Source organism: Thermoascus crustaceus (genome assembly GCF_041956765.1).
Source record: "Thermoascus crustaceus strain CBS 181.67 unplaced genomic scaffold VTN00scaffold_9, whole genome shotgun sequence".
In the NCBI taxonomy this organism is placed as follows: domain Eukaryota; kingdom Fungi; phylum Ascomycota; class Eurotiomycetes; order Eurotiales; family Thermoascaceae; genus Thermoascus; species Thermoascus crustaceus.
The window spans coordinates 706,561-729,811 of record NW_027192535.1 but is presented as its reverse complement, the minus strand read 5'-3'; the positions used below and the strand labels follow the sequence as shown (position 1 = coordinate 729,811).

General features: G+C 50.5%; 6 protein-coding genes across 6 annotated transcripts; 2 read left to right on the top strand and 4 right to left on the bottom strand.

Annotated features, from left to right (window-relative positions):
* Window positions 1–2,677: 2,677 nt before the first annotated feature.
* VTN00DRAFT_10262 (uncharacterized protein) lies at window positions 2,678–6,094 on the bottom strand (the record flags this gene model as incomplete). The annotated part of the gene is made up of 2 exons (XM_069426899.1): window positions 2,678–5,887; window positions 5,990–6,094. The coding sequence occupies 2 exons, from the start codon at window positions 6,092–6,094 to the stop codon at window positions 2,678–2,680; spliced, it is 3,315 nt and encodes a 1,104-aa protein (XP_069284024.1).
* Window positions 6,095–6,898: 804 nt separating this feature from the next.
* VTN00DRAFT_10261 (uncharacterized protein) lies at window positions 6,899–8,834 on the bottom strand (the record flags this gene model as incomplete). Its single annotated transcript, XM_069426898.1, has 10 exons — window positions 6,899–7,177; window positions 7,246–7,371; window positions 7,504–7,834; window positions 7,884–7,992; window positions 8,052–8,098; window positions 8,149–8,233; window positions 8,291–8,436; window positions 8,496–8,565; window positions 8,630–8,697; window positions 8,782–8,834. The coding sequence occupies 10 exons, from the start codon at window positions 8,832–8,834 to the stop codon at window positions 6,899–6,901; spliced, it is 1,314 nt and encodes a 437-aa protein (XP_069284023.1).
* A 233-nt stretch (window positions 8,835–9,067) lies between these two features.
* VTN00DRAFT_10260 (uncharacterized protein) lies at window positions 9,068–10,105 on the top strand (the record flags this gene model as incomplete). Its single annotated transcript, XM_069426897.1, has 2 exons — window positions 9,068–9,337; window positions 9,803–10,105. 2 exons carry the CDS (start codon window positions 9,068–9,070, stop codon window positions 10,103–10,105), a joined length of 573 nt encoding a protein of 190 aa, XP_069284022.1.
* Window positions 10,106–16,780: 6,675 nt separating this feature from the next.
* Window positions 16,781–20,263, bottom strand: VTN00DRAFT_10259 (uncharacterized protein; the record flags this gene model as incomplete). Its single annotated transcript, XM_069426895.1, has 4 exons — window positions 16,781–19,443; window positions 19,506–19,553; window positions 19,630–19,709; window positions 19,764–20,263. 4 exons carry the CDS (start codon window positions 20,261–20,263, stop codon window positions 16,781–16,783), a joined length of 3,291 nt encoding a protein of 1,096 aa, XP_069284021.1.
* A 698-nt stretch (window positions 20,264–20,961) lies between these two features.
* On the top strand, window positions 20,962–21,444 carry VTN00DRAFT_10258 (uncharacterized protein; the record flags this gene model as incomplete). The annotated part of the gene is made up of 4 exons (XM_069426894.1): window positions 20,962–21,009; window positions 21,060–21,152; window positions 21,255–21,371; window positions 21,424–21,444. The coding sequence occupies 4 exons, from the start codon at window positions 20,962–20,964 to the stop codon at window positions 21,442–21,444; spliced, it is 279 nt and encodes a 92-aa protein (XP_069284020.1).
* A 109-nt stretch (window positions 21,445–21,553) lies between these two features.
* VTN00DRAFT_10257 (uncharacterized protein) lies at window positions 21,554–22,681 on the bottom strand (the record flags this gene model as incomplete). Its single annotated transcript, XM_069426893.1, has 3 exons — window positions 21,554–22,066; window positions 22,125–22,170; window positions 22,401–22,681. The coding sequence occupies 3 exons, from the start codon at window positions 22,679–22,681 to the stop codon at window positions 21,554–21,556; spliced, it is 840 nt and encodes a 279-aa protein (XP_069284019.1).
* Between the last annotated feature and the right edge of the window lie 570 nt (window positions 22,682–23,251).

Sequence of the window (23,251 nt, the reverse complement as noted above, 5' to 3'; positions counted from 1 at the left end):
TACCGACCGTACCGTACCGTACGTACGAGAGAGAGAGAGAGAGAGAGAGAGAGAGAGAGAGTCAGTCCTTAGAGAGATGGCTGAGAGACCAACCAGGACTAGCCACGGCCCGAGTCGTATCTCCCTTATCGGCAAGCGCCTCGTCCCATTCTTCCCCTTTCTTTCAAAAGTCGCTCCACCGCCTTCTCTACACGTCGCAGATTAAGATCAAAACAGCCTCCCTCCGTAGTATGCACTTTATTCTCCAATTGCTCCATAAGTGATACAACTTTAGAAGACGCACGTTCAATCTTCCGCGATGCCGATTGATCCGCCACGAATAGTTAACTGCCTGGCTGGACCTGAAACTCCCGATCCATCCGTGTCAACTATTAATAGATTCGAATCTTCGAAGAAAGGCCGGGACTTCGAGACACAGTCTGTATATAAGAGACGTGCATGTCATGATCGGGACTGCCGAGTGCTGCGTAACTAGGTATGTCCTGCCTCATGCCAGCCAGCCACGGCAACAAAAGTGACAGGAATCCATGCTCTTTACGTATAGACTCCAAAAATACGAGATGCAGTATATTCATCTATCTATTCCTCACAGCTAGATCGACGATAGTGACAGCTCATATCTCGTCGAGTCATGTTTGACCTCCCACGTCTATCTATCTATCAGGTACTTATCCATCCATCCATCCATCCATCCGACTCGGAAACCAAATCCAATAAATCGTTGATCTAGGCGTGAAACAAGCCGTCTGAAGCTTGTTCTAGATAATAGATCCGACCCCCCTTCATCCCCACTGACTAAACCACATAGTTAGGGACGGAGTACATAGATCCCTCGTTGGAGGTATGCAACGTAATCTAAAGTTAAGATGGTAAGTACCTATGCATGGTCTGTACCGTGCACTGTGTTAGGTAGATAGTGGACACCTCAAACCTGTACGTACGTATGTACTTCCAGCATAGGGAGATTCCCGACTACTTCAGGAATAATAGTAATGCCTGCGGGAAGGGAAAGGAAAGAAACGCCTACTACCTGCAGTACAGCAGGCTGCTAGTCACTGCTGCTCTTGAACGGACGAGTTTCATTCAGAGCACGATAACCCGGGCAGTGAATCACGCTCCGTAACGTAAATTACTGCACAATGTTTGTGTTGATCAAGAATAGCTATTATTAAATCTTCCAGAAAAGCAATATCCGTAGATCTATCCATCTACTGCCTGTCTACCGATCCTGCACGTACATAGCACCGTATCTATTTAGAAGTTATTCTTATCCGGTCCGGTCCAGGTCTTGACCCCTCAAAACGCAAACGCAAGTCCATTTTTCTCAGAACTTCGAGAAATTCCACTTACATGCCCCGCCGCGCCGGTGATAAGCGAGCTGCGAGCACCCAAAAAGGACGTCATAGCCCGATGGCCCCATCCGACTGAGTCTGAGCTATGATCAATCCCGATTCCCACATCGGATCCCGTTCTAATTTGTTTGGCGCGGCCGAACTTGGACCGAGACCGAGTCTAAGTAATAATTAAACTATGACACCAGCAAAGACGGATGGGATTAGTATAGTGATACTACTGACTAGGTACTTAAAGTATGATTTTATTTCCGAGATTACGGAGTACGGTAATGCTACTATGTAGAGAGAAAGGAAAGGATCTAGAAATCGGACACACAGCCTAGAACCTAGAAAAGTCAGAGGAGGCGTTCGAGAAGGAGTCGGAATCATAGTAAATAGATAAATACCTACCTACCTAGGTACCTAAATTACCCACATTCTTCGTACTGTGGTGCCTACCTGGTTCCTAAACATACCGAAGAGGTACGCAGTACCGTATAAATAGGACACCCTCCGGAACTCTCCTTTTTCTTGACTGGAGTCCAGGCATCCCATTCTGTTCAGACACTGTGTTCTCAGACACCCCCTTCCAGAGGTGGTGCATGCTTGAACTTGAATCAAGGTGCCAGGTGCCATGGATTTCGCCAGCCGCGATGATACCTCGGTTTTTTTTTTGTCGATCGATCGATCGACCGAACGAGCTCCCATCATTACCAATCGCCAAATCCGACTATGAAACTAACAAGCTATTAATGATGAGGAGGACGGAGGACTTCAACAACAACAACAACAACAACAACAACAACAACAACCACCCAACGTGTGATTTCCCAGCAATGTCTGGAGGAGCGCTTGACACCACTCAACGATGATCTCGCTGGCACAAGTAACAATGTGGCTAGGAACTAGCTCGATAACCTTAAACCGACAGTGTCATCGGAAATGCGCTCTGATAGAACCGTACAGTGGCATAAGTTATCGGTCATCGAGAGATAGCTTTTCTCTAGCTACTTTCACCGTCAAGTAAGGTCGCCTCTACCCGGAGAATACCTTGACTCGGAATCTTGCATTTTCGAAGACTGATCCAGGCATATTTCGCAACTCTCGGAGTCCACATCCAACAGGCCTAGACCTGTGAGATCTCCAAGCTTAAACACCTTCGCTCACTAGGATTCACCATCATGTACCTGGAACATCAAATATGACGACCAATTAATCGTACTCATATTGACTAGTGCTACTTTCCGCTATCTGCGATACACCAAGTCCCCACGTAGCAGCTAAGCAAAGGATAGACAATGCCATACACCGTCAAGTTCCCATTGGCCATTAGACCACAACCACTAGCGTTCAATAGGACCCCTCCACCCAAGGAGATGATCGAGCTTGTCCCTGAAAGACGTCGACTGTGGGTTCTGATGTGCAGTGGGGCCGGTGCTTCGATCCCCGCTCATCGAGAGATCCCTATCGACCCCATAGCGTGGGTCATGACTATCAACTGAGCGAGGGTCGGATTGATCTCTCCGTTTCGTCCTAGATCGGAGAAGGATGTCGCTATTGTCTGAAATACGGGGAGATACACGATATCCCGCGTCGTCTTGTTTATCACCATTGTATGCGAGGGTGCCTTCGCAACTTTGTTCCATGGGACGTGGTCCAGTAGGCCTACCGCCACCATCGCTTCCGTGGGACCTCTGAGTCTCCCTGCACAAGTATTCAAGAATGCCCTCTCTAGAGACACTGATCTTCTCAGTTCGGCCTCCTTTCACCGGCTTTGGTCGGAGAAAAGAAGCAACCGCGAGTGACTTTCTCTGAAACCAGGGGGAGGTGCTAACACGGTCTCCAATACGCATGCCAAAATAAAGTCCTGCAAACATGGAGAAAATTGCGAGGTACACCACAAACAGGATCCTGATGATGGCTGACTTGCTCCAAACTTTTGACATTGAGTTTTTGCAAGCCTTCGCCGCCCGAAAAGGAAATAAAATGAAGATGTCGAACATGATGAAGAACGGGAGTTGGATTAGCACCAATATCAGCGCCAAAACAGTGCAAAGTAAGTCATCCTCCGGGTGCATCACAAACTCGGAAGACTTATCGGATTGAGTATCACCATTAATGTCGTCTTCATTTTTGTCCCTATCATCTTTGTGTTCATCCTTTTCGTGTCCGCCCTCGTGTTTATCCTCTTCATGCTCAAACTCTCCCTGTCCATTCTCGCCGACTGGGAAAGCCTTTGTTTCGTTACTTTCAAGGATGTGTCGATAGTAGTCACCTTTGCGATCATAATAACTGGAAAGAGCAGGATAAATTCTGGGCAACCAGGTTGACGGCAACTTGCCGTCAAGGTTGATCTTCCAGGAAACACAGAACACTTCAAGATCGCCTGGTGAGCAGAATACTTGAATACGCGATACCCCTGGAGGACGGTCTCCGTCCGTATCCAAATTGATGGTCTTGAGTCCGTCTTGTTCTTCCAGCTGAGATGTGAAAGAACCTTGGGGGCCGCCGTCTACATCTATGAAGAAGGAGCATTTTTCTGACCAGAAACAGAGATTGTGTATCTGCAACGAGCATACAGCATGATACTTCACCGAGAACCTGGTTGCATTTCCGTCCTCGCTGTTCTGGGTAATCGTATGGTCTGCTCGAATCTCTTGATCCACGGTGAAGTTTCTAACGATGCCATAGTACTCCGGATCGCAAATGCGGAGAGGGACAACAAGGTCTCCAGGATTTAAGAATTCGGCACAAAAGCAATCCTCCACAATCTTGTATCTGTGTAGGTTTGTGGTGCGAAACTCCATGCCCATATCTTCTGGAATCTGGAACAGAAAGAATCCACCCTCATCGGAATTAACCTTGGGTAATCCTGGTACAATCAGATCTTGCCAGCCTTTCGATCTCTTCTCACCCAACATTATCGAGGCTGTGACTGCTATCCTGTATTTTGCCGGTCTGGAATTCCTAGGGCTTCGAAAGAGAAGGAGTCCATCTGAAATGACGATTTCGGGTTCGTTTGCAGCATCGCAGTAATGCTTCTTATCACCAAGCGGGCCGCTACTTTGACCATACCGACACCATTCCTCTTCGTATCCATTCAGTCCAGCTGTCGAGTTCCACGGCATCTCAAGCTGCGAGGACGGGGTTGGGCTAGGAGCAAGACTGACATCGCCGCTAGAATGGAGATCTGGGGGGATGTCTTCCTGATCTGCCGAGCCATCTAACCCACCAACTATCGCATTGTCTTCGATGACGCGAAATGATTGCTCCGACATCCGCCGTACTGCGACGGTCCCTTCGCGTGAATCGAACATGCCGATTGGCGTGGATGGGACGACATCAGGGGATGGTACCTCAGAGGCGGATACCGGATTGGACTCGCCATCTTTATCCCCGTCATACGAGGAAGATGCATATACTGCGTCTCTGCTAGTAAAAGGGAAGCTCTTTTCCAGTCGCTTTAGCTTCTCCGTCACAGCCTCTGATGGAACCTCCAGACTTGAGATCGGAGCAGTAGCTCCTGAACCAGCCTTTTTCAATTGGGCGGTTCTTTTAGGAATGAGACTCCGCCTGCTTGAAGCTGTTGCTTGCTTGTGTGTTCTATCATGGTGGTAAGCTTTGCGTCTGGCGGACCGCTGAAGAATTGTAGTTGAATTACTGTCCTTCGATGAATTCTCATTCGACATAAGACGCCCGTTTGCATCTGTTTCTCTATCAGGCTCCGAACCTGAGTCTGTGAGATCTGCATCCCTGGCGGAACGTTTTCCCAAGTGCTGCGTGCCGTTTCGTTCCCCACGTTTGGCTATTCTGATGTTTGTCCCTAACACTGAATCCGGAGGAGAGGAATTCGTCAAAGGAGACATCAAGTTTGATTCACTTGAATATTGGAGGTTGGAATATGTGACAGCGTGGGTGCCTTCCGGGTCCGGCACCATGTGGTCAATGGACGTAGAGTCCGGTGACTGCAACTGCTCTTGTGGAACCCGGTCCTGAAGATCATCGTTTAGAACTGAGAATCGCTTTTCGTTCGATGAAGCCAGACTTTCTGTCTCACAAGCCTGCGATTGAATGCTTTGGGCGCGTGAATCACTGAGCAAAAGAGCGCGTAGGTCCATGCCTCCTTGACTCAGATCAAGTGACTGCCCCATTTCATCTGCGGCTAGTTGACCATCAGCGAGGGGCGAAACTGAGTTACTAGATCCGTAACTCTGTGTGGCAGGTATATCAGGAGTCCCTGGTGTATTCCCAGTGCTCAGGGGGCTTGTAGAAAAGCGTGTTCTCGGTGGCGAAGGAGAAAGGTCCGCATTATCTGTAAATAGTTGTTTTGATGAATCTGGAGTATCAGCAGCTCGCCTCTGAAACTGTTCTTCGCCCCCATGGTAGGCGGAAAGTGCTGCAAGACGAGAACGTATATCTTTCCAGTTCCAGTTGGTCTCAACATCTTGTCCCCAACCCTCAGACGTCAGGACGGACGTAAATGTCTTCTCCAGAAATACATGTATGGGCCTCGTATCGAGAAGCTGTAGCTGCGTGTTTGGAACACTGTCGACCTGGAGCAACGACACTCAGAGGTCAGCAGTTGCAACAACAGAAGAACAGGAAAAGACAAGTGTGTACTGATAATGGAAGCTTATAGCTTTAAGTTGACTTACCTCTAATGAGATTCTCAGACCAACTGCATGAGTCACATCGCCGTCCCACTTCGTCCGTACTTCGAGATCTCTAAACTCAGGCGTTTGGGTTGCCTGAGCTGCCATGGTCTCCGCGATACATCCACACGGGGAGGACACGACGTTGAGTTGATCTCAACCTGAGTTGATCTTGCAACAAATATCGTGTCTGTATTAAGAGGATGCCTGATGTCAACAGCAGCAAGGAAGAGTTGAAGTAGGATGTGTTTTGAGATGGTTGGCGTTGCTAGGTGGAAGTGAAAAGGAACAGTCTGACATGTTGTGTTAAGAGGAAGGAGCACCGGGCCAAGTGAAGTAACCCAAGACGACAACGGCCATTCCTTCACTCATGGACCTGCGTACCTACCCAGCTAGGCAGGCAAGATACATCTATTCTCAATGCATAAATTATTGTCTTCCTTTGCGTTCCAACGGTTGACCCACAAGAAACGGACAGTACAACATATCTTTCATGTAGGGCAGAATTTAGCGGGTAGTAGAAACTAGAAGCAATCACAAGGGAGGAAAATCATTGAGATAACGATCTTGTCTGCAATTTATTCTGCAAAAAGCTACACCATGACAAGAGAGTGTGGCGGCAAAAAAGCAAACTTGAATGTCCCACCTACGGTGGGGGAGCTGTCTTAGAAAAAGAATATGTACAAACGAATGGAAAGATGACTTTTATCCGCCTGATTACAACCACTTTTGTGTGTCCCGAGGCGCCATGTATGATTCCCGTGTCACCAGTAACCCCGTGAAACACCATCCGACGCAGTCTATCCAGAAGAACGAACGCATAACAATACATCGATCATGGCGATAAATCGATCACCATTCTCCAGAAGACTGATAACCGAACGAGACGCAATATGGTCAACAGAAAGAGGTTTATCTCGGAGTTCCATTCGAAGAACCCGTGTGGTCAAATGCAGACTGACCACCGGCCGCGGAGCCGTACCGGTCGCCGTCTGTCGTAGCAATAGGCTGTGAAGGAAGAATAGGAGTGGCTCCCTGGGAAGCCTGGTCAAAATAGCCCCTTGCAGCAGCACCGTTTGTAGCCTGAGGAAAGTTGCGACTGCGCTGGAGAGGAGGCAAGATCGTAGAGCTAGCTTGAAATTGCGATCGCGGATAAGCCTGCGGCATCATCGCTGCCGCGGAGTCTGTTGTCTGTTCAGAGTAACCCTTCTTCTTAGCTTTTGTCCTCAGGGCTTAGTAGCTTGCAAAGGGCCCCATACAGGTGTAGAAGATTGATTCATAGGCTGACCAGCGACCAGAGACTGCATGTTCTGGTTCGTCCGATTCTGCGAACTGGCATCGGCCAGCTGGGGGACCTGAGCTGACGATGGAAGACCGTAAGGAATCTGCGCTCCATTGTAAGCAGGATAACGCTGTTGCGTCATGTACGCGGTACCCGGAGATCTCATTGCCATCATAGGATCTTCCGGGGAACCGTATGATGACGCCGCATTGGATCCAGGTTGTGGCTGACGAACCGCATAGTCCGGCACACCTGCTTGTCCCGTGGTATACCCTCCCATTATGGGATTCTGATACGCCCCGGGCTGATTTGAATAGATATTTGTAGTCTGCGGATACGCATTCATCTGCCGCGCAAAGCGGTCATCACCATCGTATACCCCCCTGCTCCCAAGGTCAACAGACGTGCGCTGACGCTTTACAGGCCCCGGGTAGTAGGAGCCGTAGTCTCTGTTCGCTGCTGGATAGCCCCCAAATGCAGGATTCTGCATCTGCATCGATGAACGATCCGGCGAACGCGGAGGAAGCGGCTGAGGATAATCCTCAGGTCGCGGTCCAGGCCGTTTTCTTTCACTGGGTTAGTTTCTCGTCCTCCGCTAATAATAACCACACTTACATTAACGTGCGAGCTTCCTTCCGGATTCTCAACTTCACACCCTGATCCGCAAACGATCTGGACAAGAAGGTAGACTCCGCCATCCCTGGAAAGCTCTTTGGAGGAGACACTAAACCAGATAACATCAGTACCCGCTAATCCTAGAGGAAAGTCTGATGGGAATTTTACCTGTGAAGCGATCAGAGATGATGGACTTCAGGTTAACAACGCTGTCTCTGAGGAAAGAGTCAGCTCCTGCTCACAAAACTCAGAAAGGATTGCATACTTTCGCATCTCAAAAAGAGTGAACTTCAAGCGAAATTCGCCCTCGATCTTGATGGAGAGATCACCGAAAACGAAGAAGCCGCCATCTGTACACGCGGTTCAGTACGAAGTCTAGATGGAACTCAACACCCTGGGACACTAACCGGTGTTGTCAACGTCTTTCAAGCGATGAAGAGATGAAACCAGCGTTCCTGCCAGGGCTGTGGATGGCTGGACTGGCGCCGGTCGATCCTCGTTCGCATCGTACAAGCTGCAGCACATAAAATAGTATGGGCTCTGGAGATAATGCCTATGAACCGGTTCAGAGATCGAACGCACGACAGTCAGGCACACAACGGAGGAACTTACTGCGCAAGATAACCGCTCTCCTCTCGCACCCTGAGCTGTACAATGGGCGGTGGATCGACCGGCTTGCGCTCTGCCGGAGCACGTCTCTGATCAACCCTGCCCCCGTTTGACTGCTGGAGATGGGCTCAACGTACCTTTTTCTTTCCCGCCGGCCACGCGCGCCCGTTCGGGCTGCTGGCGAACAGTCAACTCGAAGTCACCGCTATTGTTGGACAACATGGTCAGTGGGATCCCTGGACAGCTGAGTAAGAGCAGGGATCAAAAGGAACGGAACTCCGCTACAAACCTCTGCGCTTCCGTGCGAGGAACAGAGCCGTCCGGAAACGTCGACGCACTCATCAAGAAGGAGAGGGCAAGTCTGGATATGAAACGGGGATCAACCAGGAAAGGAATACAGAAACGAGCTGACACTGAAGGGAGGCGATAAAAGATGGGTCTTGGGTCAAACGCAGGGGAAGTACTGGAGAAGATACGGTCGACACGGTGGGGAGGAGGCAAACAGTCGAAAGAATATCGCCCGCCACTACCATGGGTGGGGAAACCGTGGAATAAATCTATCTGCACTGCTCGAAATGACAGCCCTAAGAGTGGAGGGCGACGAAAACGGCGCGGACGGAGCAGATGGTGTCGTCAGAATGCTTGTGCGCGCAAGCGGCAAGAGCCACCGCGAACCGTTCGAGACCAGACTGGACGGGAAGACGAAGAAAAACGTCGTGGTCACGATGATGGGGCTCAGCCGGAGGTCGAGGGGACAAAGACCTTTCGCGCATCAGATGGTGGAGCTCAGCAGGCTCGACCGTTGGGTGCTGCTCGTCGTCCCAGACTCTGCTCAACCACGGGAGGTATAAGGGCTAGGACGTTCATCAGTTCTGGCGATCCGACAGGAACCGCGCTGCGCACATTGGCGTTGAATTCTCTCTTTGCTCTGTGACTCTGTAGTGATAGAAGTATTCGTAGCGTAGCAGCCTGCAAAACTCAAACGATCGACTATCGACTTATCGCGGGCGTCAAACGCGTTTGCGGCTGGCCTCCCCCCGAGCAAACCGAACCCACCCACCAACGGCTTTTGGCCCTCGTGCGGTGCGGAGTTGGATCCGGCTTATGCAGGTAATCTCCCCCCGTAGACGACGCAAGGAGCTTGTAACCTTGGGATCAGCCCGGGGCGCGTCTAGCATTCCAGTCAGAGACGTCCTTATATACAACCCCCCAGGGCCCGCTGCTACCGCAATCGTAGTCTCCCCCTCCATCCGTCTGTGAGAAGGGGAAAATGACACACCACTGCTCTCGTTCTCTTCGATCTCGTCCAGGAACGTCTCGTTGCCAGAAGAGTGACATTTATCTTGGCCTGGGCCCACCCCGGTGTCACCGTCACGGAGCACTCGCGCCCGCGGAAGACGGGTCTGCAGACCCTAATCCAACTCCTCGATGTCGTCTGGAGGCCGAGAATCGCTCCAGGAAGCTGGTTGGAGGAGTTATCCCGCCTCGGATGTCTCGCGACCACAGACACTGCCCGTCTGGCCGTCCTGATCGTGCCCCCTTTTCTCAAGGAACCGGACCAGATTCAACGTCTGCGACACCAGCAGAGAACCGTCACTAGCCTTCATCCATAGACTGATGGCCTGGAAAGACGGCTGCCCTTTGGAGTATGTTCTTGGACAACTACGCTTTGGAGCGTGTCCAGTGTCTTCGCGGGTGCCGCCTTCACGCGACCTGGGATCGCAGCTCAGACTCGAACGTCACGAGGTCGACCATACAAAGGAGAACAGGTTGGAAGGAGAGACGTCACGGAGTCTCCATCGAGGATGATTGAGCCCTTTTCAACGTGCAGTTGGGGAAAGAGACGTCAGATCTCAGATTTAGTATCGAAGGTGCCGCAGTCTAATTGGTGCAAGTAATCAGACTTATTGGATGGATCACATCGCATACAGCCGGCCTGCAGGTCAGGATCAATCGGTATGGAAGGCCACACAAGCTCTAGCCTGGGAACAAGCCACTGTCTGACGCAACAGCTAGGATGCTGGACGTCCGGGATTTAGGCGGAGGATCGAACGACGACGGAATAATAGCACAATGGCCACACGCCAGCATGATAGCTGAAAGGCATATCGGGGCTTATCGTCTATTGGGACAGGCGTGGTCGAGCCCCTCAGCAATCAGAAGCTCACCTTGCAAGGGGATTATCCTTGTTGTCCCAGCTTGTCCAAATAGACCCTGTCCTCCTGTGTGCTGGGCCTCTGCGCGCGCGCGGGCGACAAGGGCTCTCCAATATCGCCGTGTCTGCTTAGTACTCTATGCATCACAGATGCATGTTGATCCTGGAACCTAGAAGGCGACTGCTGCACCTTACCGGATAGGCTCGCGCGTTACTTGCATATTCCTCTCGTTCCCGGTCTTACAGCATGGGCTGGGAGCGTCCATCCAGAAAAGCTGAGTTGAAATTGGCCACAAGAATAGAGACTTATGTCCGATATGCGAAGGTACCTACCTGCCGAGAAAAGAATCGCACGCTAATCCAGTGTTGCTCCAGCGCTGCAGTTCTGCTCCACGATCGCGTTACGGTGTTTATCGATTTCCAAGGGCTGGGAATGGTATTGGAGCTGGCTGGAGAGTTGCGATGAAGAACAACGCAAGGGCGGTATGAGCTCAAAGCTCCGGATCGCGCTCGATTAATCGCCGAGTAATACGCCGGCCCTGATTGAATTCCGGTCATGGAACCGTTGGGGCTCTCCCCAGACGATGAGTGACGGCTATTTCATAATTACGAGTGCGTCATGAGCCCAGCCATTCCTTGCAGCACAGCAGGCGACGGCGGAGTCTGGCGTTAGGAGGCTGAGCTGTGTATGGGCAATTGGAGAAGCAGTCCTTCTCACATGTTCGAAAGCCCTGTGTTCCGTCAGCTAGACATCAGTTGCCCGTCCGCACCCTGACTTCTTGTCAGAAGGCATGCGATGGAGTGAGCTCCTGCCACGTTGTAGTGGCGTAGACGCATGAGAATTTTCCTAAACCTCGCGCTACTTTAAACCACCACTGCGGGTTGATATTCGCTTCAAGGTTGAAATCCTTGCAACGCCATATTCCTTGAAGGCAATGCAAATCACCAGGGATCATTGAAGAACATGTGATAATGTTGCAGCGCTGTGGGACACCTTTGGATGATCAGGCACCATTGTTCTACTCGAGGAGTCGCTTCAAAGGTGAAAAAGGGCAAAAAATATGGGCCTCGCTACTCCTGTACACCGTGGAGCCACGCACGATGATCTCTCTTCCGGAATTGTCGGCTTTTGGCAAGGGGCGGCCTTTTCGCAAGGCCTAGGTGAACCGGACCCCCTATCACTTTGCTTCTATCCCCTTTCAATCACAGATGACAAATGGTCGCCGAATCACAGTCTGAAAGTCTTGGCCAGTGTTGCTGTTATGCTCATCACTGGTCATGCCGCCTTCTGATCCGCGCTTGCTCAACAGTGCGCACTGAGTGGCGCCTGATCTTATGGATCCAAATTCCGGGGCAGATCCCTTGACCACTTGGCCTGAGTATCCGCAGGATCTGGAACTAACATGTAGGATCGGACAAGCAGATATGCTCCGCTATTTCGAAAAATCTCCGATGCACAATCCAAACTAAGCATCCAGGAAAATGCTAGTTTCAAGGAGCCAACACCCGCGGTTGGCTCTCGATACTATGATGTCGGTTCTGCACGAACATGGCCGCTGCAAGTTGACACCACTTAGGTTCTAGCCATGCTGAGAGAATCCGAGGAAGCGGATTGAGCATTGAACAGATCTTGGTTTCGTATGTCAGAAGACCAACCCTAATGCGCCACAAGCAGCTGCCCTGTTCTGCTGTGCAAGGATGAAAATTATATTCCGACAAACTCTCTACGCCATTTGTCATTCTCTACGGCTGCTATCTAGCACCAAATGGGCCATATCTTATTTACCGTACCCTTTGACAGTGTAAACCTATCTGCATCTTGTTTCGTGTCTTCTATTGCACCGGTTCCGTGACCTTGTCGACTCTCGAGTCGCGTGTAATACTTCTCCGCCAGGTCTAGACTCCAGAAAGTGCTTTTCTTCCTTGCTCTACGTGGATACTAACCTCAAGCATGGGTATTTCGATTAGATCTGGAAGATTTCCTATCCGCGATCTGAAACAGCAATTGTAGAGCCTACACGTCATAATAGAAACAAGGTGGCTTTACTCTTTCGATCCGATCAGTTGATGAGACTAATTTTGACGGTTCCTAGACAACCTGTATTCCTTTGAGACATCCCAGAGGCAGGCAGCCCTTGCAAGCGTGGCGCATAATACTGTCGGTATAAAAAAATACCTATAGAGCGCTCGTGCCAAGGAATCAATCACGGGAATACACATTGAGATGAGCATCAACTCTGTATTTTCCTTTTTGGTGATGTGTTCATTCCACTGGTCTCTGCACCAAAAGTACACTCGCAACAACCTAAAAGAGAAGTATATACCGAGCGAATCCGCCAGCCACCTTCCAAATCGATGGATATGAAAAGAAAACATATAAGAATATCAGCAACATGAAGCAAAATAGATGTGGGAGACCGTGGTTGGAACAGGTAATGAAAAAAAGTTTCTTGGAACCTTTGGAACCTATATTCTAGACCCGCAGAACTATCAGCAAAAAAATAAAATAAAAATAAAAAAAAATATCAGCCAGCAAAAAAAATCAACGGGATCCTAGAAAGATCGCTCCAGAAGCCATTCGAAGAATTTTAGACCAACAAAAGCTGCAGAATAATGGCGGACTACGGACGCCTCATGCGCGCAGCTAGGTAGCTAGTCCTTTTCTTTTTCTTCTTCTTTTTCCCTCTTCCCCGTTCTCCTACGACCTCAAGTCTGAGATCCATGAATAGAAAGTCATACCATGATCATCTCTACTCGAATCCCCTTCATCCCCAGAGTCGGACCGAAGGTTGCGTTGCCACCCGCCGTGCACTCACCTGCAACAGATATTCTTGCAACCTCTATCATACGAGAAAGGGGAACAAACCCCGGTCCCGACTCCCTGCAGCCCACAGGTCCGGACCTTAGCTTTGTTAGCTAGGTAGCCACAGCTCGATTAGCCGCTGCAGATTGGCTGCACACTGCGCATGCACAGCACCACAAGTCCAGGAGAGTCGGGCTAAAATACTTACGGAACACAGTTCCGCGTTTTTAGATCTATCACTTTTTTTCTCCTTCGTTTAGGTCCACGCTACTACGGCATGACACGAAGCAACTCCGTGCTCCATTCTGGATGCTCTCCATACCTTGTAGAAATGCTACAACCAACTAATCTTAAGTCACAAGGATGGACTTACGACCAAGGCTAGTGGACCAAGCATGCTTGCTGCATCTTCGTTTTTGCGATCTCTGTGAGTCCTCCGTATGCGACAGCGTCTAATATGCTAAATTTTTCTTCCCTTTCCGTCCCTTTTCTTATTGTCGCTTAATACTCACCGCAAGATCTAATAATTGCTGGTTACACACACACACACACACACAAGCTATAGTACTGTGCATCACTTGCTGCATCCAGGACTAAGACTCCACGCCTCCTTCTTACCCTTCCCTTCCCCTTCCTTGACCCTTGGCTCCATCCTATACTGCTCCGCACAAATAAAAACGGTCTTGATTATTCTTGCCAAGAAACGGAGTTTTCAACTTGCTCATTCACACTATTCCAGTCATGATCGTCACGCGGATCTCGGAACTCCGGCAAACGCTCTCACCAATGCCTTCTTTCGGATAGGCACCCGCTGCCCGGGCCCCTGCCAAAATGTTAAAATTTTTGACTTCGGTGTTTAGTGACTTGCCTTTGCAAAACCTAACTCTGATCTACGGAGTACCTGAGTACTTTAGGTAGCTAGGCTCTACATAGCTATGCTGCTATGCTTAGGTAGGTACCTCTTTACCTAAGTGCATTAATATGAAGCGCGTGAAATTAGATTATTATTTCTTGTTGATCCCTGAAATCTGAGGGAAGAGAGAAAAAAAATCAATAGAATTAAGTCCCCTAGCCTTGGAAAGCACCTTGCAAAAAGCGGGTACGGTAACGGAATACGGGATCAATAATGTCTGGGGAAAAGAAAAAAGCGAGAGATCCAACCCAGCCAATAATGGCCGATAAACGACCGTCCCAGCGTCCACGGTATAACCAGAAGGGGAATGGCCCTGAAAATCAAAACCCTGAAACTTTCCACGTTAGGGAGCACTGGGGCCCTAACACCCCCTGGGGCTAACTGTAATCTTCAAAGTTTAAGGGTCTTGCTCTCCACTCATCTCTAACTGATATGATACTGCTGATCATCGGCAAGCAGAAGAAACAGAAACAGCCTTGATTGATCGACCTTCTGATTTTTTTACCCGAATCACACGCCGACGCGTTGGCATCTGAGATCGAGCATCCGTCTTCACCAACCCACAAAACCGATGTGATGACTGATGACCACCAGCAACCCGGAAAGAAAAGCTGCCGCTGACGAATATAATCCTACAACAGCCATTTTTACTTACTTACCCTATAGCAGAATTCCATTCATGGACTTTATTATCCCTAGAATCGTGCAAGGTACATATGTCATGGACTACATTATAGTGGCCAGCTCAGATTCAGAGAGAGATCCGGGATGAGTTAAATAAAAAGCACTCGACCCCATCTTGCAAGACGAGATGAGATCCCCGAACCTCTCTCTCCCCCCCTTATCGCCCAATTAACCCCTCCATGGCTCTGGTCTGGGTCCAGCGTACCGCTATTGCTTCCCGCTTCCGAACTTGTTTGCTACTTCCAGACAAGGGACCATCGTTCGTGCTCAACAACCCAAAGGGTTCTTCGAACGCGACAGAAAATACCTCACGATGGTGACTCTTTAATGATGCCGTGATAAATCAGACATGCATCATGAAGAGATAAAATCAAAAGGCTACAATAACTGTCATTTCTTTTTTAAAGGCACAGACTAGTGTGTATTCCGTCTTTGATGCTTAAGGTGTCTATATATTAATAAAAAAGAGGTATACCACATCAGCATAATACATTCCTTCATTCAAGTACCGACACTCGAGAGAAAAAAAAAGTCTATAATCAGTTCAGAGTTTGGAGATGGAGATGAAAACCAGACAATCTGATATCTGATCTGCCGGCAGAAAAGAGCAGAGCAGAAACAGGCTCTTGATGTTAACACAATTTCCTCTCGTTTTCCCCACCTTTTTTTTCTAACTGCGCAACGGCTAGCCATGTCCTTAGCTGCGGGGGAGAATACTCTAGATTCCAGCCAGTCGATTGAGCGAAGCCGGTAGACCGATACCTGCCTAGGACACATGACACAGCGTACTGAGGCATCATAGTGTGGTGTAGGAGGCCAGAACCTATATCCAGATCAAGGCTAAAATCTAGTATTGAACCAAAATGAAGTGAGAAACAAGCTCTTTTCTATTCAGCGTTCATTTATTTATATTGCTACAGCAATAGTCTATAGCTTCACGGTGAGCAAACCAACCCGTAATCTCTCTCCCTTGGTCAGTGTCTAGCCAGGTAGCTTTAAATGAATAAATAATAACAAAAGTCTTCATTTTCATCACCAGAAATACCTATTGACGATAGAGGGAAACGCGCAAATTCAACCTTAACTGGACAGATAGTTATAGAATAGAATCAGGTAGCCACCAGGTATAGATAGATAATATAGACGGATAAAATACATTCAACTCAGGAATGCAGCATGACAAAAAATTCCGAAAGAAGAAAAAAAGAAAAATAAAAGAATAAACCATGACATCTGGATGAGGATTATGTATGATTTCTCGATGCATCGATCAATGCTGACGATGAATGCTCTCGGGTTTTTCACACCACTCGGCGTTCCCCGATGAAAGGAAACGGTGAGAAAAAGAAGAGGGAGAAGGAAAAAAAAAAAGAAATAATGCAAAGAGCACTTGGCTACAGCACATAAAGGGATAGAATGGAACAGAAACAGAAGAGTGGGAAAAAAAGAAGTAAAAGCAAAAAATCGCTAGAAGCCCTCCAACAGCGGCCAATGGAATATGTCCCAAAGCAGGAGGTAACACCTCACGATATGAAAGAAGAAGAAAAACAATTAATACATGAGACCCATAGAACTCCTTTCCTTTCCCTCATTGCTCGACCCTGTCTCAAAGAAAAAACAAATAAGATGCTGCATGCTTTCCGTCCTCGAATCCATCCCTCCGGTGATACTCCCTGTAATAAGTAAAATAATAATGCCGGATTCGTGCAACTCATTTACCTTTACATGAAGTTTTATTCCTCTTTCATGACCACGTCACCATGGGCGTCAACATCGTCATCGATCTCCCCTTCAGCGTCGGCGTCGCTCTCATGACCGTTGCTGTTGCTCTTGCCCTTGCCGCTTGATGGAGCGGGAATGACAACTTCGATCTTCTCTATAGTCCCAAAGGGCTTCTTGTCGGAAGACCTAGTTGTTGGCTTTCTGTCTCCCTCGAAGCTCTTGCGCTTCGACGGTGTAGAGGGAGCGATATCAGGAGTCTTCGTGTCTCCGTTCTCCACCGCGTCAGCTGCTTTGGCGACACCATTGGGCAAACTCTTTTCATCTGCATTCCCAGTCTCATCCGAGTCTTTTACCTTCACTTCTGGGGCCGCCTCAACATCCTGCTCTTCCGGAGCATCTGTAACGGCCTCTTCTTCCACCGTGTGCTCTGGATCTTTCCCGTTTGCAGTGCCGTTCGCAGTCGGAGAGTCAACTGCAAGGAAGGGGTCTGTAAGCTTCGCGCTCCTTCCTCGTCTCACAGTCGGTGGATTGGCTGTAGGGGTTGCCGCAGTTGCTCTCCTGGGAGTGTTGCGACTACTCGTTCGAGGAGCTGTTGGAGTGTTTGCGACTCTGCTGAACGACGGCCTACCAAAAGGACGACCCGGACGTCTTTTTGGCGGTGGTTGAATGGGCGGGTAAATCTCGAATCTGGTGGGTGGTATGCCGGCGGCGGGATTGGGAATCGGAGGAGTGCTGGCTCTTCCGGGAGTTGAAGAGTAGGGCGTACCGTTTGTTCGGTTCTGGGAAGCAGCGTCAAACGACAGGCCAGTCGTCGAAGGGGGCCCAGCCGGCTCATACGGTAGCCCTTCAGAATTGCCATCTCCAGCTGCCGTCGAAAGGTCACCATTCACGTCCCCATTCCGATCTGTCAATGTCGCCTTGCCAGACTGGCTTTCGTCCTCGACTTTCGTCTTTGCACCATCCGCCTCATCTTCATCTGGATCGTCTCGTGGAGCAACAGTATGCAGCGGAGCTCGGTCATAGTGTGATTGATTGTTGCGACCCATGACATACGGTGTCCAGACTAGGGCGTCAGGATTGAGCTTCACATACCCCTTGGCCTCCCAGTTCCGGATGTATTCTTCGAAGTACTCGTAATTAAGACGCAGAGCATAAGTCTTTGTGACTGGATCCCGCACGAGCGCACGTAGACCCTCAAGACCAGAGACAATGTCATCGGGTGTCATGCCAGTGCGCTGTGAGAGCTCTTCAATGCTGACGGGAGTCTTTTGGTTGCGGAGTTGGTAGGAGAGCACGAGCCTCCAATAATTGCGATATGACACGAGACCCATGTCGGAAAGAGGTTTCTCGGGAGATCCTGTCTTCTTCTCCACGCGGGTAAGAAGATAGGAAAAGTCGATGAGGAGATTGCCATAGCCTTTGCGTTGGTGGATTGGCAGAGTCAGGATACACGAGACATTGTTGGACGAGCCGGGTCTCTTTTCTTTACTGAAGTACCCGACGAAGTGGCACCCAAACTCATCGCACTCAGTCATAACGTAGAACAAGAATGGTTCCACGTCGTAGTAGAGGGTTTTTGAACCCAAGAACAGCTTTGCGAGGAGGCAGAGGTTCTGGCAGTATACCGGGTTTTTCCGTCCGTCCACCTCGAAGATGGAAATCGAGCCGTCGCGGTAGATTTCGTCGCCCGGAGGGTGCTTCACAGGGCATTTGAGCTTGTGACGCCATGCGACAAAGTCGGAGTTCATATACTTGAGGCAAAATTCGCAGATGTAGAGCACCCTGTTGCGACTGTACTCTTCGGGATACGGTGCAGCATACCAGGTCTCGATCTCGTAGCCCCCGAAGTTGATGCACTTGATCTTGCTCGGAGGGCCCGACACCTTCTGCGACGCGCGATGCCCGGTGTCGCCCTCGTTCTCGGCCTCCCTGACTTTCTTCTGCCACGCCTCTTCTGCCTTCTGTCGAGCAAGCTCGAACTTGTCTCGATCAGCTTGGGTAGGCAGAGTCCTCGAGGTATCCGCATCGGCTTCTGACAGAATGCCGCCATAGGGCTTCGATTTCAATTCGTCATTCTCACGGTCGTGGAAGGAGTAGAAGGAGGACATGTAGGGTGCAGGAGTAATAGGCGCAAAGTGAGACGGGGGTTCTTCGGGGACCGGCGGGGGCTTTGGAGGTCTTCGTCTTCTGTTCTGCGGTCTGGGACGAGAGCTGAGGATCCTCGACATCTTGAGCTGGTCCAGACGGAACGCGAGGACGAGCCTCCCGAGCTGCTTCTGCACGACGCGACAGTGCTCCTTGTCAGCTCTTCGAGTGCGCCGCGCGCGAGTCCGAACTCCAGAGTCCGCAGGCTCATCGGGAGCCTCAGACACGGCAGGAGCACGGTCGGACGGCGTCCGTCTCTGTCGCTTGCGGAGAACAGGCATGTGTTCTTCCGCCTCGACAGAAGACGCCTTTCTCTTCCGCAGAGACCGCGTGCCATCCATCAGGTCCTCATCGAGGATGAGCGTGTTGAAGATGGAATGTGAATCTGGCCTCTGCGCTCCACTATGCGCAGGTAACAATTCTTTTGCGATGTTATGTGTCCCTGACCTTCGTCGAGCTGCCGTATCCTGCACAGGATCCGGCTCAAGCTTGTTCTGCACACAGGTAGGACACCGCCATTTTTCCGCATCTGCTCCGCCTGTCAGCACATGCGCTTGGAAACAGCAAACATGGGGTGATATTTCTTCGTACCGTCAGCCTCGCTCAGGGCATTTTGTTCCCGTGCGCACTGCCGATGGGCTGTCGGGTTGCCGGGTTAGCTAAGATCGCCGAAAATCCGGGGAGGCTAAGCTTTTCGGCCCGCCAAACAACTTACAATGGTCACCACAAACAGCACAGGTCAAGTACTCTTCAAACTCCTCGCTGGGATCGTGTTCCTCATCTTGGCCGCAGAATCTACCGGTCAATCAGCATGCATGCCCTCGATCGGATTGCAAGACCGTCACTCACATGCAATTTCCTCGACCTGACTTCTCAGCATCCACATCCTCATGATCATTGCTTTCAGCTTCCCATTCCTCTTCCTCAGCATCTGACTCGTCGCTGCTCGAATCAGGTTCCGATTTGCCATTGTCTTCGTTGCTTTCGTTCTCGAAAGGCGCGTCCGCCTCGCCATCTTCGCTGTCCGAGTTTGCTTCGCCTTCGGGCAGTTTCACAGCGCCAACCGCCTCCGCGTCATCTTCTTCAGCATCAGGCAGCTCGACCCCTTCATCTTTGTCATTTCCTTGCTGTTCCTCGCCCTTGGCCTCTTGTCCCGCCTCTACCTCCGCAGCCTCCTCTTCATCAGATTGCTCACACGAAACTGATTTGTGCACAGCATCCTGGAGTTGCTGGTCCATCTGGTACAGATCCGTATCTTCCTCCCCCTCAGCATCCTGGTCGCTGTCGACCACGTCCGGCTGCGGGTTCACCTTGGTATCATCTTCGGTGGCCGGCACGGTCGCCGCCATGGTATATGTTATCGCCGTCGCCAGATTGAACGTATCAATGAACCACTAGGCGCCTTGTAGATCCTCTTAACAGCAGACTATCCAGGCTCCCCGTTAGAAGAAGGCCCTCATCTGGAGTCGGGTGAGGCTAGCATCGGGAACGCAGGCGAGAGCAGGGATATACTGGTCGTATAAAGGGCAAGTAGCGCCAGAGAACGCGTCCGCGACCTCCTTTAAGGCGCAGAGAAGTAGCTATCTAGGAAGATCTCAGCGTCAGTTGAGCGTTGCTAAAGAGTCTCGAGGGATCGCAAACAATGCGCGTTGCCGGGGGAGACGATGTCGCAAAAAGAGACACGACCCCAGGCCTCGCGAGATGACATACCTTGACACGTAAAGAAGCGACAGCAGAGCCGTCGGATCGTTCATTCACTGTCGAAAGCGCTGCGCTGCGCCGAACCCCCTTCTCGTTCTGGTGAGGTCGTTGGATGCTGCTGACTGATCACGCCAAGTCCCGAGTGCGCTAAACCCGTTGTGGCGACTACTGCCTGTGCGCGCTCCCCGGGCGCCGCCCCCGGGCCCAGCGACCCAGTCTCCCCAGACCTCCACCATCGCTCCCCAAGCCTCCCCTCACAACTCTCGGCAGCAGCCCATTGAGCCTCTCTGCACCACGTCGAGGCCTTGTTCTCGCTTCCTGTTACCGTCCAGATTCACATTTCAACATGGGTGTCCCCTTCGAGGCTCTGATCCCCTATGGGATCATCATTGGTGTAAGTCCCAGCCGTTTTGTTACCCCGACCGTCGCTTATCCTCATACCAGATGTTTGGCGTTACCGGAGCTGGCCTCTCCATCGTCAAGTACTACGCAAATGACGGCAAGAAAGCGAGATGGAACTTGGATGCTTGGGACAGGGTATGTTATCTACTTCGAAATCTATATTCTTCCGTTCTCATTGGCTAACTCGTGCACAGCAAAGTATGTGGTCGTGATCGTGGCTGAAAGCTACTCCAACAGACGAGACTAACCATGGAAACAGTGATGGAGCGAGACCTGCGCATCACAGGAAAATTAAGAGGACAGTCGGGCAATGCCGAAGCCCCGAAGGGATTCGAAGTCAGCAACGCGTGGAGGGTACGAATAATCAGTCCATCTTTCTCATTTCCCAGTGCTAACAGTATCGCAGCTCGAGAAGAGAATTTACTAGACATGATACTCCCTTCTGTTCAGTGTCAGTGTTGTCTTTGCTTTTCGCAGATGCGCATAGAGTTCTAGAAACTAGTTGTTCTATTTGCCCGATAACCAGCGCGCTGAGTCTAAGCCTTTGTTATCTCTGACACCATACCCCGGATCGCCTGGACTTCTTCCGGGCGGAGATGCATATCAAACCACTTTGCCAAAGCGTTGACCCTGTCTGTCTCAGTCTGCAACGTTTCAAGGATCTCCGTATTCCCATTGATTCGCCTTTTGACCTGGTTCTCGGAAAGAACATACTGCCCTACAGTGTCGTCCTCTTCCTCATTCAGGATCATCCTCACGGCGATGACCTTGTATGTGAAGAAGCTGGACCGGCTCGTGCTCGTGTTGAGGTTCATGATCGCAAAGTCCTGCGGTAGGAACTCGACCTCCGAGAAACAGTACCCGGGTAGCCATGCGCTTTCGGGGCTGAACCGCACTTGGTAGATCCAGACCTTCTGGCTCTTGTCTATAAACTCGGAGATGCTGTCTTTGACCAGCCGCATCTCTGCGGGGAAGATGGATGCTATGATCCCGTCCTCCTTGAGCAATAAGGGGCGCGTAGCACATAGAGGGCCGAAGCCAACGTCGACCTGATATCTATCTCAGTAACGGAGCTCAGCTGCAGAGTATCTTCTTTCTTTGACGCACCATGTATTTGTTCTCGCCAATGGTCACGATAAGGACCATATGATTGCTTTTTCAGCATCTCGTTAGCTCTTTTGCTCCTCCACTCGAGCTGAACATCGTCCACCCTCAAATAAGCAGTAGCCAGTTCAATTGCACAAAAAAAATTGTATACCTACAACCCACCATAACACCCATCATCCACCAACCCCCCACCCTCGTTACCCTCCCGCCCGTCGTGTACACCTCGAACCCCAGCGACCTCAGCACGATGTAAAACAGCCCACTATTCTCCATTACCCATCCAGCTTGCGCTCGACCAGCTTGTGGAACAGCGTCTCCGGGTGCAGCGTGATGGTTTGGTGCGGCGAGTAGTGCAGCACCGTGCTCCCGAAGGGGATCGTGTTCAGATGGCGCCTCTGCAGTTCTGAGAGGGCGGCCAGGGGGTCCTGCCGGATGGATCGCTCCAGGTGTTGGAGGCGTGATTCGCCATCGTCGCCGGCGGGTTGTTCGTGGTATCGGATCCGTTTGAGGTACTGCGTGAGTTGGGAGCGGGTGTAGGTGGGTGGTTGAGGTATCATTGTGAAGTGTTGTGGGTGATGGGGATCTGTTGTGATTATCGGAATTGGTCGTCTCAATAAAGAACGTTGTTTTTGTTTGTAAGTGGATATTGGGGTAGGCGACTTTTTTGCTGCTCCGTAACAGATGTCCAATACTCCGTTATCTCACGTAGCAAAGCTCCAGCTCCTAAGATCTTCCCCGCAAGGCCCCGCCTTTCAGGACGGAATTAATGGCCATAGTTACGGGTGGTACCTGCGCCCCGAGCTTTGAGGGATCAAGCGGACCATGGCTGGGTGATGAGCTCCTAGAGAGTCAATATCCGGTTGTCGCATGGTGAGCGAAATGGAGTTCTAAAACAATGCCGAAGTTCGGAGTGGAAAGAAAAACGAGCTGCGTTGCGAGTCGACCACGACATGGATCTGCTGCGTCGACGGAAACAGGCTGCGAACGTGTTCGCCGACGCAACGCAACGTCGTCCCCATATATGCAGTTGTCTAGGGACCTTGGGACGTCAAAATTCAAGAAACATCTAATCAATGGGATTTCTGCAGGGACTTCCCTTGGGCCGTTGTATTATTTCTTCTTTCCCG